Source organism: Rissa tridactyla, chromosome 3 (assembly GCF_028500815.1).
Source record: "Rissa tridactyla isolate bRisTri1 chromosome 3, bRisTri1.patW.cur.20221130, whole genome shotgun sequence".
NCBI lineage: Eukaryota > Metazoa > Chordata > Aves > Charadriiformes > Laridae > Rissa > Rissa tridactyla.
In genome coordinates this window covers 29,338,592-29,352,456 of record NC_071468.1, presented here as the reverse complement: position 1 = coordinate 29,352,456, position 13,865 = coordinate 29,338,592, and the positions used below count along the sequence as shown (strand labels likewise).

Here is a 13,865-nt window from a genome sequence, read left to right as displayed (position 1 = left end):
CCTTGCTTGTGAAGGATTTCCTTCTCTAATACAATTTGTTAGGATTCAGTGCCCTTTTATTTCCCTCCCTTGAGTTTGTTCTCACTAGCTACACTACCAATTCCCCACTAAGCAAAAGAAGTCAGAGCAAAACAGATACGTTAAAATATTTTTTAGACCATTAGAGTTAGTCACACACAGAGACACCTACTTCAACATTTACACTTTGGTAGTCAGAGTTAACAGGTAACCAGCTACTGTTGCCTTCTGTAAAACCAGCATTAACTTTGCCATCCCACTGCATGGGGGATTTCTCTGGAAAGGTCACCTGGAAAATAAAGTGGTGTCAGAGCCATTACCAAGAAGTTATTGTTTTCATCAGTGTATTAAAAAGTTATCCCTTGAACAGCCCATTCGCACGTCTTCCAAACAATCGCCATTTCAGTATTGCTTTAAGTTAAAATTTACTAAGCAGGATGTAAACCTGCTCCAAATCTGAAGAGAAAATAGGAATCAAGACAGTTCCTGAACTGGAGGAGAATGGATGGTCTCCTGGATACAGCAGCACTGGGTAAAACGTGGAATTCCCAAATGACTCTGCTAGAGTTGTCTGCCCTTGCAACAGATGGTTGGATAAAAGTTTACTAATGACAGCTCGGATATACTGATAAATATCTAGACATGCAGTGAGTGAATATATGAGGTAGTGAAGAGATGCTGTTAAAATAACAGTAAACAACTGGTAAATGCTATTCAGTGGCTGTTCTTTTGTAACCATCACTCTTTTTACCTTAGCACTCTTCCAGCTTACATTGCAAGGGGGACAATTTGGACAGCATTGTTTGCATGAGAAAGATAAAATTATTTCTAGATGCAAAAACTTTATTGAAAACCAGCTTTTAGCTGATTAAAAAGTGTCAGTGGAAAACATCTGAAGTTCTCACTTGGAAGAATTCAGAAAAATTCTGAAAGAGCTTCCTCATTGTTATTGAAGAGCTTGCCAAAAGATCTGACACTTAAATTTAATGATATAAGAGGGCATAAAATATTTTGCACGTACTTTGAGTGTTTGTTTTCCATGAAAACTGTTTTTCATATAAAGGGCACTTTTCAATACAATCTGTCAGAACAGCAGCTCAACAAAAGAAATTGTCACTTTGCTTGGTGACATTATAAATAATGGGTTTCTCCTTTTAGCATGTTCTGAAAAGCAGGGGAAAAAAAAAAAAATCCTAAGTTTTCAACACTGGTAACACTCCCTTTCATCTGTACCTCTTTCAGCTTCTCCTGAAGTGTTTCAAATGCTGGGGCTAAAAACTATACCCTGAGCAAATACTCTCCATCTTTTTAAGCCACCCATTAATCAGGGATTCTTCCTCTACAGACTGAACGAAGAGTGGTTTTGCGTTGTTACGAAGCCGTGAGCTGCAGGGTAGCCACTAAAAGAGAGTAAACCCCGAGGAGCCAAGGGCAAGCCACTTTTCTGAAGAGTATCATTCTGTCAGCAGTAATCAGAAGCAGGAAGAAAATGCTGGAGGTATTTTGACGTAGGTGTTTCTCAGAGGAAGTGAGATTTCCATTTAAATGAGGGAATCATTTCCTCACACCTCAATCAGACAAACCTGGTGACGATCCTCTGCTTCTTCAAGTACCTCTTCCCTTTTCCTCTTTCCCAAAGATTGCCAACACTGTTGGTAACATCATCAGAGGCTGTCTCATTCCCTAACAGAGGCCTTCCACAAAGAAAACAGCATCTGCCGTAGGACCACGTTCTCATGGTACTCAGAAGTCGTCATAAGAGGCAGAGCTGAGCTGTTCCCTTTTTGGTATAAGCTGTTCCACTCGTGCCCATACATCTTGAGCAACGAGACACAACAGCAATCAGGTTTGATCATAGAAAGGACAAGAAATTACAGGGGCTGAACACGAAAACTTATAAGTTTGGTGTGTCATCACAGCGTGAAAGGCACAGACACTTTGTTTTAATCCCCTGACCCTGAATAAACTTATTTCTGCAAAGTTCTGTAATCTAACAAACACAAACGTCCTATCATGTGTTACTTGTAGCTATGATCAAGTGAGCCAGACACTTGGTTCCCAAGGCTCAGGTACTCAAATCCTTTATGGAAAGGGCTCTAAAAGACAAATCAAAAAAAAAACTCTGCGTGACAAACAAAAGCCACTCCTGCTTGCCACCAGGCAATGCTAAGCAGGGGCTGGTCAGTATCCCCACCCCTTTCTGGAGATCCCTTCCTTCTGCAGAGCTTGGGCACGTTGCAGAGGGCTGTGGCTTAGACAGGGGCCTTTGCGTAGTCAGAGCAAAGCAGTTGGCAGGAGATGGTGACTGTAGTGACGGTCTCTCATGAACTCTGATTTTCTTTAAATAGAAGACAGGAAATAATGGACTTCGACAGAGCGATTAGGGTGCTTCTGTGTAAGGAAGGAGATAGCAACTTGGTTCCTCTTGCCTCAGGTGACTGCAACACACCTCTGCTAACCAGGAGCCCAGGCCCAGTGTTGGCACTTGCTGCCTTTTCTGCTGAAGCAAAGCAAAGCAAAACTGCTGCAAACCAAGCAAGACTGCTCTAGCAGAAATCAGGGGCCATGACCGCGGTCTGGCAGTTCAGACACACATCAAGGCCTTGGCTGTGGTCTCTGGCCTGGCCATTTACACGTGCTGTCCTATGGTTTTGCTGAAACTGAAACACCGAAAACCATCTAAACAGGAAGGCTGGGTTCGGTTAACTAAACAAAAGTTCTTGTATTTTTAAGAGTTCTGTTACTTGGAACTAAACAAAAACAGGACCAGAGTTTATAACACTGTTCACTTACGTTTTCTGATGCAATGTTCTCCATGCCTATTTCTTCACCATAGTAAGTTACAGGAGTACCAGGGAGGGTTAAAAGCAGCATGTTTATAACATTGACATACTCCTTCCCAACCCGAGATGAAACCCGAGCAGCGTTGGGGCTTCCAACCTGAAGAAAACATCATTCTGTTAAACACACGTTAAACATGAAATCAGTTTCATGCATTTGTGAAACTGATTAACTAATTTAACAAGGTAGTAAGTTGATTTTTTTCTTTTTCCTTTTCGTCCAGGCCTTAACTGAAGGCAGTTATGTTTTTTTATCTTGGTGCCAGCACCAACTTCTGACACAAATAATTTAGCGCAGAGAAGCCCTGCCAGCAGCACAAGGCAGAAGTGGGGAGAGATGACAAATAACAACCCTCCACCCATTACAGTTCCCTCAGATTTCTGCCATTTTCTCTGTTGTGTGAGGGTGGTGCTTGGTTTGAAGAGATCTCTTGCACATCCCAAACATGATTTCTAGCAAAGACAAGCAAGGTTTTAAGTTAACTGCCCGCAGCTGCCTGCTCTGTTGTCCCCTGGTCCTGGGAGGTTTCCATCCATTGCACTGAGTCAGTTTACAGCCAAAGATAATTGTACCAATGCCATCCTCACTGGTGATTTAGGTCAATGTCCCATGCTGCACTGGAGACACCGAGGGTGAGGCATGATCGTAAATTCCTTTCTGTCACCCTTGCACAGAGGCTGTAACTGTTTATCAAAGGGCAGAAGAGCCAGCGGCTGGCCAGTGCCAGCAACCGTGACTACAGCAGCTGAGTTTCACGTGGGTATCTACTACAGCCCAGCCGTGGGCTCAGGCTGCTGCTGATCCCACTGAAATCAGCGTTTGGGGTTGGGGAGAGGTTTCTATCACCGTAAGAGGAACTATCACCTATAGGTTTCTATCACCTATAGGAACAAGCCCTTCCTGTAGGAATCAGACTAGAACTCTTACCGCCCAGTTTGGCCATTTTCCTGTAGGCATGTTTTTCATCCACAAGTTGACAGCTTCAAAAATACTGTTGCCCGATAGATTTTTCATGTTAATTAGGTTGAAATTGAAGGGAAAATCAGCTTCTTGGATAAAAGTGGTTCCATAATACATCATTGTTGCTTCAATGTTTTCCTTCTCATCACCGTCAGAACCCAAAAATCTACAACGAAGTACACAAATACATGTTTTGGCTCATTCTTGATTTACAGAGAGCAGAAGGAAGCTGGGAATGGTATTGGATGTACATATAACATAACACAGCATTAAGAATTACGTTTGCTTCCCTCCTCCCCATCAAAAGAGATTAACATAGAGAAACAATATTTTGTCAAGCAGACAAGGAGAGATATTTTTTGGAAATTTCTGGAGAAAAACCTACAAGAGTAAACGCAAGGCTATAAGCATCTGACTGAAGTCTTGTCTTTCTGAATTCACATCCAGCAGTTTCCAAGCTTTCCTCTACAGAAAGGGACCTGGGGGTCTCCCAAATTGAACATGAGCCAGTGATATGTGCTTGCAGCAAAGGCAACTAATGCAATCCTGGGCTGCATTAGGAGCAATGTTGCCAGATGGTCAAGGGAGGTGATCCTTGCCCTGTTGAGGCCACATCAGGAGTGTGGCATCCAGTTCTGGGCTCCCCAGTACGAGAGAGACGGGGACATACTGGAGAGAGTCCAGCAAAGAGCCACTAAGACCATTAAGGGCCTGGAGCATCTCTCCTGTGAGGAAAGGCTGAGAGAGCTGGGACTGTTCAGCCTGGAGAAGAGTCTCAGGGGGATCTCATCAATGTATATAAATACAGGAAGGGAGAGTGTAAAGACGATGGAGCCAGGTTCTTTTCAGTGGTACCCAGTGCCAGGACCAGAGGCAATGGACACAAACTGAAATACAGGAGGTTCTCTCTGAACATCAGGAAACGTTTTCACTGTAAGGGTGACCAAGCCCTGGCACAGGTTTCCGAGGGAGCTTGTGGAGTCTCCATTCTTGGAGATGTCTAAAAGCCATCTGGACAAATTCCTGGCAACCGGCTCTAGGTGGCCCTGATGAGCAGGGGAGTTGGACCAGGTAACCTCCAGAGGTCCCTTCCAAACTCAACCATTCTGTGATTTTAACAATCTCTGACCGTGTCTGAGATGAACTGCATTATTAATACTGTAAAATAAATCAGCCAAAGGGCTGATTAATTACAGTGCCTCTGTGATCTGAAAGGTCACCCATTCTGTTTGCTTTTATACAGTTCACAGGTAGAGCAGAGCTCCCAAGGCCAACTTATTTCCTTTCCCTCACACACTGGGGAAGAGATAGCATAGCCTATGCACCGCTATTTGCATTTGAGGAAGAAAACTTTTTATGGCATGTTATGTTAATAAAAAACATTTTATTGCTAGCAAGAGGGTGATCACTAGCTGTAGTGATGATTACCTGTATCGGCCAGGTTCACTGCTGAACTGATTCAGGGTCTGTCGGAAGCTACGGATGATATCATGCATACCAACTTGTGTGGTCGTGTAGTCATGGTAGAGCTGGGAATAGGCTGTGATACTTCCCTTAAAGAACACCACAACATTTCCCATTAGTTGACCAATGTTTTAGATTTCAGAACTCTCCAAATTCCTCCTGTCCTTCCTTGAGACAACGCACCAGTCCAGGTAAATTTTAGCTGAAATGAGTTTAACATCCCAACACTAGCAGTGCAGATCTGAACTGCGCTTGGGGAAACTATGAAGATATGATAGCAGAGGGATGATTAGTTTGGATCCCGTCTTTCAAGCGGGAGAATCCGCCCATAGCACTAACCAACCAACCGAGCCCATCTGGAATGGCGAGCACAGCAGGTGCTATGTCCACATACCAGGCCAGAAAGAGGGACAACACTGGTGTCAGTTACAAAGGCAACAATACCTGCGGAGCCAAACAGTTTTATGTGATCCCCAACTCCGCAAGGGAACAGCATCTTAGTACTGGCACTATCTGGGAACGTCTCCCAGTTCACCGCCTCAGCAAAAGCAAGCAGCATAAACAACAGGGCGCTTGCTTCTGAATGTGTCTGACCATGTCTCACTGTGACACACTGCCAACACGAGGGGTTTTGTTTTACTCCAATTGCTACTAGCAACGTAGAAGAAATACATGCTGGTGACTGCCATGGGATGCCAAGCGAGCCAGAGCTCTGAGCTTGCCTCCTGCAGTGGGCTCCCTCAAGATAACCAATCAACCATTAAAACCACAAGACTGGTCTTTTTAGAATATAAATTGAAAAGCAAATTATTTTTAAACAAAAGTCAAAGCAGCTATGTCAGAACAGAAATAGGAAGGGTCTATGGACAATTCTCCTCCCACCCACAGCGCTCCTGCCTGCAGTTATCTCACTGACATACACCCTCAGCCCAAGGGCTTCCTCCTTGTATGTGCTCCTTCTGCAGAGCGCCCAGGAGCCACCTGCCCTCCAAAGGACACAACTGACTCGGTCTTCCTAAAGCCACAATTAAGACCCAACAGAGTAGAAACATACACTCTTGCCCCAGTGGGAAATCCAGGAAAAAAGCAAAGACAGAACATATACGTTACTGGATTCTGGGACTTGTTCACTTGAGGCTCATTCCGTAGATGCGTTGCTTCTAAAAGAAATCTAACAGCGCTGAAACTAAATCCATCGATTCCTTTGCCGAGCCAAAATTTGATAATATCCTAGACAAAGGTAGAAGTTGAGAATTCCAAGTGAGCCCATCCCATTCAAAGTAGTACATACTGAAAAAGAAACTAAACCTGTTAGTAGGTATTAACATGTAATAATCTATTTTTTAATTTCTACTTCAAATTTTGAACTAGTGAATCATATCACTAGATTAAAGTGAATCATATTGATCTAAGGTCAAACTAACATCTAAATAAAGCACGTTTTATTAGTTCATCCAGTATAAAAAAGAAGACTGCTTTGTAACTTCTCCCACAATTCACGCAACCAAAGCCAGGGCACGCCTCACTAACAGTCATTTCTAATCTCATCCATCAAAACAATTAGGTTCGTGCTAAGCGCTGTTGTTGTTGAAACTCGTCATGGCTGCACATAATCAGAACACATTGATTCAAACATGCAAGAATATGTTGTTCTGCACAGACCTTGAGCCACCAATTTTCTTTTTATACAATAGAGCTCTTCAAACATTTGTTCAATACTTAAAGGGGGCTTATAAGAAAGGTGGAGACAAACTTTGTAGCGGGGCCTGTTGCGATAGGACAAGGGATAATGGCTTTAAACTAAAAGAGGGAAGAAATTTTTTTACGCTGAGGGTGGTGAAGCACTAGAACAGGTTGCCCAGAGAGGTGGTAGATGCCCCGTCCCTGGAAACATTGAAGGCCAGGCTGGACATGGCTCTGAGCAACCTGATCTAGTTGAAGGTGTCTCCACTCATTGCAGGGCATTGGACTAGATGACCTTTAATGGTCCCTTCCAAGCCAAACTTTTCCATGATTCTCTCTTATTTGACTGTTGTGAAATTTTTTATTTTATTTTCAGGCTTATTTGTTGATTTGCAGGAACATGAAAAATTATCAGCCAAATTAACTGCTGTCAATTTGTAATTTCACTATCAAATTCAGAGGCTAGTCACTATTAATAAAGTTATATCCTACTTCAGTAGCTATTGTATTACTACAGTTTTAATTGCTCTAATTTTAACAAACACTCTAAAGTTCAGTCCCTCTTGAGTGGTTTCTGCAAATGTTCTTTTAGACCATGTACTTTTCACTTTTCTTCATCTGAGAACAAAAACTGTACATTGCCTGAATAGGCTGGAGTAGAACTAGTCCACACTCAAGCTTTACAGATTTTTGTTTGGCAAATAAAGACTCCGCCTTACTGAGTTGTACTTTCTTATCGAGCCATTCTGAAAGCAGCAGCTCTTGATATGGTGTCTGTCCAATACTGAATCCACCAAAAATTAATTCATTTTTATGCATATGCTCATCACAAAAGCAAATATCAAGCGCTAACGTGGTGCTCACTGAGACTGATCTTTTATTTATGCAGGAAAGCTTCAACATGCTGGCTGCTACCTTTCATTGCTCTTGCCTGCCCTGTGGCTACACCAAAGGCTTGAGCTTCCCTGGAAGAGTCCATTTGCTTCCTGCTCAGTCCTTCTAACCTTCTGAAACAGGATTTTGAATTAAAATACTAGACAAAGCTTATTCTTTGACGTGCTGGAGCAATTAATGATGTTCGTAAGTATTACTCAAAGGTTAGTGTTATCAGGCCAAAATTACTAGTTTTCATCTCTTTTCTTTGCATAGGAAATGCAGCATCTATTTGCTACTGGACCTTCAGCAATGTATCAGGAACCATTAAAAAAAAATATTAGCCAGGACCATTGAAAAGTATGTGCAATGCTAGGAAAAAAAGGTGAGAGCGGAAAGACGTGGCATTAAGGGATTCATTCTTAAGGATGTAGAGAGGTTACTAGTGGAGTCTTTCAAGGATGAGTCTCGAGAGCAGTCTCATTTCATGCTTTAGTTAACAGGTATGACCAGAAGCGTTTTGTTTCTTCACGTACATGCAGTACCCGCAGTGAGGGGAGAGGCCCCACAGAGACAGCGAGATCATCACAGAAGAACTGGGCAGCCACGAATACCACCACCAAAGAAACACACCAAAATTCAGCAGTACAAAGTAGCAAACACTTAAGGACTAAATCAAAACACTTGAGGTAGCTGTACTACCTGATGGCGTATAACTTAAATGGGGGGGAAAAAAAAGCAGCAATTGTCAGACTCCCCATGCTCAGCCCCACTTCCCCTTATTTTAAGGAATTCTACATTATCTGCTGGGAGACACGATGCAGACCAGGCATGAGGTTTCATCAGAGCTCCACCTTGCTTGGCAAAGCGCTCTCGCGGTGACCTCTGTCCACCAGTGTCTCTCCCCTCTGAAGTCATCAGAGATGCTGCCAGACCGAAACTCACTGTCTCCCCTGTATCCACCAGCCCAGGCATTCCCCGTAATACAAGTCAGCGCTGCCTCCATTTCTTGAAAATGCAAACATCTCTCTGCTTTTAAAACAAGGTGCCATCCCCACATTTGACTGGCTGATTAACAGCTGCTTGTATCAACAGAGATAAAAACCTCTCTCCACTTGGGCGATTCAGCTCTGTTTCAGCACAGGCTTCAGTGCAAGAGCCGCTTTACCTTCAGCGCCAATCCTTCAGTTAACTGTTGTCCTTCACACAACATCCAAACGCGCTAAGCGCCTTCATCCTTGGCTCTTGATGGAGACTAGAGCTGAAAGCGGTTAACCGCTTCCAGACGGCGGTCACGTTGGTTTATTTGACTGCTAGCACCAACTTCAAAGAAAGTAACAGCAATCTCAGGACACAGGGAGAAGTACCTGTGCCACTGTACAAGATGCCCAAGACATCTCTTCTGTTAAATTTAATTCTGGCCATCCACAGCTGAGAAAAACCTCAGGCTGGAAGCGCTGCAAGGAGTAAGTAGCGGCTAAACAAAGGGATGGCGAGTCTCTCCCTCCAGGGCAGACTGGGAAAGCCTACCCCATTTAATCTAGCTTAACAAAAGCGAGGGGGGATGTTGTCAGAGCCGGAAAAACAAATAAGCATAAGCAAGGGTGGGAAACGCTATTTCAGCTGAAGGACAGGTTTGGTTCACAGACAGCTTAGTGCAAACAGTTTGCAAATAAGGTTCGGCTGAAAAGTAGAGGGCCCCTGAAGCATCAAAGCAAAGAAATTTTAAAGACAGCCTTTAGCGGGAAGAGAAAGCGAAAGGGAGGTCCTTTAAAAGTGCAATAGCCTGTTCCAAAAACCCATCGAGATCTTGCCAGGCCCTTGTGAGAGGAGGGGACTCAAGCCGGCAAAAATAGCAAGTTGTATCTTCTGAAAACCCAGAGGACCACAACACCACCCGCTGACAGCGCTTCCACTCAAGGACAATTTTATTGGGATTTTTTTTTTCGTTGCTTGTTTGCTTTTAAATTAAAAAGACTTGAACAAAGTACCTCTGATAGTGGAAGTATTACAAGATAAAGCCTGAATTTTGTTTATAAACCTAATGTTTGTCCAGACACCTTTTTGTTAACGATAGTTTACGTAAGTTGCAATCCTCAAATTACTTCCAACTAGACCGTAAATTGTGTACCACAAATAATCAGAGAAATGAAGTGTAGAAATAGCTGCTTTGCTGTTGGCAGAGCAGCAGTGGGTTACTACTTACATGGATTTCTTGCTGGACAGCAAGGTTGCGAAAATTTAAGTCTGGCTGTTCTTTCCCAAACTGATGAAAATAGCACTGCCTTCTCACATCATCAAACTGCCAGCTGGAATTCCCAAAGACGCTCACCTGCTCACGTCAGGGAGGGGGACAGTCAGAATTCTTAATTTAACAAACATTTACTCCTATGCATACTTTAAGATGTAGTGCATTACAAGCATATCATAAAGCATAAAATGCCTAATCAATGGACTAAATTTTGAGTAGATTTTGGTACTTAACGTTTTTACATTTCCTTCTCTTGCTAGTTGCTCTCCCTTTAGCTGTGCTTCACTATATGTATTTCTTGTTCAATGTTCAGTTTCATTGTTTTTTGTTTTTTGGTTTTGTTTGTTTTTTGAGTAGACTTTCACAGGGAATTATTCAGAATAGAGTGGAAAACATGGGTGGGAACATTTCTTCTGGAATTGTTTTTCCTAAAGCTTATTAAAAATAGCTTTAGTTAACATAGTGCTTTCTGCAGTCTTCTATTATGCCTTTGAAGCACCAACAGTCAGCATGTTAAAATGCTAACTTAATCATCCCTGTAATAAGGGAGTCCAAAAGCTAACATAGCTCTTAAGACCATACATTTAAAAAAAAAAAATTACACTAGTTTGTCCAAAATATTAATTCCACCTTGAATTTTTAGAATATACAAGTTGGTAATCATGCAACTTTCTGGCCTGATCGCTTTCCAGAAAAAGGGAAAAACCCAAGAACGTTCTGTTTTGTTTCCCTCCCCACCAACTATGATTTCAGAGGAGCTGAGATGAAGTTTCTAGAGCCGAGTACCCAGACACAGAAGGGGGCACGTGTGAACAATTTGTGCACAACTGCTCCTTTTGTGTTTGTTTAATGAGTGAAGATTTAATGCTAAGGGAAAGAAACAAAAGTAATTTTTAAAATTCTGTTTGAAGTAGGAACCCCTCCACCCTGAGCTGGTTTAAATCTCAGTCTGCGCTAGCTCATTTAGTAACATCAATTTGTACCTCTCGACAGCCATTTATAACCCAGGGCACACTGGGACAGTTACGTTACAGCCCCTTTTGCTATGTGGCAACCTGCATCCAGCTTGGGATTTGAACGTGTCCCTTCCCGTGTTTACCCAGTTGTTTGGAGGAGTGACGGAACCAGCAGCCTGTGCGCAGTCCTGCCAGATGTAGTAGTCCGCGTACTTCCCAGTCCGATTGCGACTCAGTTGAAACCATCGGTGCTTGTCACTTGTGTGGTTTGGTATTAAATCCATTATCACCTTTATCCCTTAAAAAAAAAAAATCAAACCATTACATTCAGTCTTTTAAGTCAAAGCTCACATTTTTTCTTTATGCAGTATCAGAAGCGTCCCAGAGGTGCGGCAAAAGAGAAAGGCTCCCACTGGAAGAGCTTAGGCTCGAGGGACTGGTGAGCGCGTTCCATTTTGAGTCAGCACAGCCCCGCTGGCTGCTGATATGGGAAGGCACAAGCACAAACAAAAAGCCCCAGACTACTGATGCAGTTAGTCTAATGAAAGTCTGCAAGAAGCTGCAACGCATCTTGCTGGTCCTGTTCCCCCCTGCCCATTGCTGGGGAGGGAAAGGGAAGGGAAGAAAAGGCAGAACAGATTTCTGCTGTTAGGAACCACTTCCACTAGATCTGACTTCAACATCTGTCTCCCACCTCCCAGGTGGGAAAGGCACTTCACCAGTCTAGCATCAGTGAACACAAGTTCTTCCTCACTCTGCTTAAAGGCTTAGACATTTTTTGCAATCCCAAATGTCTTTGGGACTGGCAAACCATTTTCCATTCAGCCCAACAGCTGTAAGGGGAAACATCTGAGCAAACATTTGGTCTAAAGGCATAAACGCACCAACCGTGGGTGCAATTGCAGGAAGGAAGTGTATGTTCCCTCCCAACCCTGTAATTGTTTCCCTGCTTTCTTCAGAAAGCAGCCATCAGTCATAACATTCAAAGTCAGCCTTGATCCTGTTGGACTACTGATGCCCACATCCATATGCACCAGGGAGCACAGACAGTATGTCAGCCCTACCACCCGCGGACATCCTCAGAGGTGACCATGGCTTGCAGAGGGTGTCCTGCAGCCTGACATTGCTGTTGTAGCTCCCCGTGCCTTTGGTCCCACTCCCAGCCCTACCCCAGGGCAGGAAACAGCAATCACAGAGCTTGTGTTGCTGTGGAGGTAACTCATACCCTTCACGGGCACCTCCATCTGCTTCTGCTCAACACCACCATGGGGGAACTGCCAGATGCACAAACTGAAATCTCAGATCATAACCTAGTGCTACAAGGTACACCCGTGTGATACGAGTGAATGTCTTTTTAATAGAGTTATTTTGCTTGGAATGGCAGCTTACCTCTATCGTGTATGGCTGCAAGCAGATTCTCAAAATCGCTCATTGATCCAAACATGGGATCGATCTCATAGAAGTCTTCAGCTCCATATCCAAGGTCTTTCAAGGGGGATTTATAGAAAGAGGTGATCCAGATGGTTTTTATATTCAAATACGTGATATGGTCCAGTTTTTCTTGGATACCTGTTGAAAGAAGAGAGCGTAATCTGTTTAGAAAAGACAAAATATTTCTGTTGAAATACGTTTGCTGGGGGCTCTCAGTCAAAGATGGCACACAGGTCCCTTTAATACAGGGCCATCTCCTGTTTTCACTGATCTCAGGTATCAGGGCAATCTTGACATGTCTTCAGGGATAGCATCAGATCGCAGATGGAAACCATTCAAAGCCACTTTTATAAGGAAAATAAAGCAGGAATTAAAAAAAAATCAGATGAAAGCAAACTTATAGTCTATTATAAGAAGATTTACACTTTAATAAATTTAACACTCACTTCTGAAAATGAACTCCTATATTTTCTTAAAATGCAGCAACAGCATTGCTTTCCCATTTCAAGGAACATCAATTAATCCTCAGAACACCCAAAGGAAAGCAAAATTTTGATACAAAAATCCCACATTTTCCATGCCATTAGGAGAAGTCTCATATTTTTTTTTCCCCCTGTTGCTTTTTTTTTTTTCAGGACCCCTTACTCCAGTCTCCCCTAGTTGTTTTGGGTTTGTGGGTTTGGTTTTTTTTGTGGTTTTCATTTGGCTTTTTTTTTTTTTTTAAACCCAAATCTCTTCTATCTTCCTGACATATTTACTATTGGCATGCAACTACAGAAACAGTTTCTTCTCTTCTCTTGCTGGTAGAGTATGTTACAGCTAGTGCTTCTTGTTTAGAAATTTATTGTCCATTATGGTGTTGAGCCTTCCCCTTTGGAAACTTAGTCACAGTTAAGCTACTGATAAGTGGCGTTGCCTCACTTAGTATCAAGTACCCCTTTATCAATGCACTCGGGAGCTCAAAACCACCCAGACTCTGAACAAAAAGCAACACGCCCTTCTCTCCTTTTTCTCAGTTTTAATTTTCTCTTATGGCGAGGCAGAAAACCTGATACAACAAAGTGCTCAGCACCACCAGTTCCTCCTGACTGACCTCAGTTTTGTGGAGGTATTTTACTCTGATGATAGTTGTGCTGCTGCTTGCTCTCAGCCCCACTTCTAAACATCCGTTTTAACTCCAGGTTTAAAATAACAACTTGGGCAAGAAGATCCTAGATCTACTAATGACAGTGTGAATTGCTATTAATGTTTAGTCGGATAACTTTTATTCCTCTCTCCAGTAGGGTGGCTTTCTCTATCGGGAGATTTCTCTATCTATATTTTTTAAATACATACACATGGATATACAGACAAACTACTTCTACACAGCTCTGCACATACCAAGAACG

At 42.9% G+C, this 13,865-nt stretch overlaps 1 protein-coding gene across 8 annotated transcripts in view; it reads right to left on the bottom strand.

The window, feature by feature from the left end:
* Positions 1 to 13,865, bottom strand: part of PPM1B (protein phosphatase, Mg2+/Mn2+ dependent 1B) — a 91,915-nt gene that overhangs the window by 1,581 nt on the left and 76,469 nt on the right. For 7 of the 8 annotated variants that reach the window (XM_054194005.1, XM_054194003.1, XM_054194004.1 and 4 more), the window contains 8 exons: positions 12,436 to 12,615; positions 11,190 to 11,344; positions 10,046 to 10,171; positions 6,394 to 6,513; positions 5,248 to 5,372; positions 3,787 to 3,985; positions 2,812 to 2,958; positions 191 to 307 (listed from right to left, as the gene is read on the bottom strand). In XM_054194005.1, coding sequence (XP_054049980.1) covers positions 191 to 307; positions 2,812 to 2,958; positions 3,787 to 3,985; positions 5,248 to 5,372; positions 6,394 to 6,513; positions 10,046 to 10,171; positions 11,190 to 11,344; positions 12,436 to 12,615 — 1,169 coding nt within the window. The remainder of the gene's footprint in view (positions 1 to 190; positions 308 to 2,811; positions 2,959 to 3,786; positions 3,986 to 5,247; positions 5,373 to 6,393; positions 6,514 to 10,045; positions 10,172 to 11,189; positions 11,345 to 12,435; positions 12,616 to 13,865) is intronic. The other variant, XM_054194001.1, reaches the window with a different exon arrangement.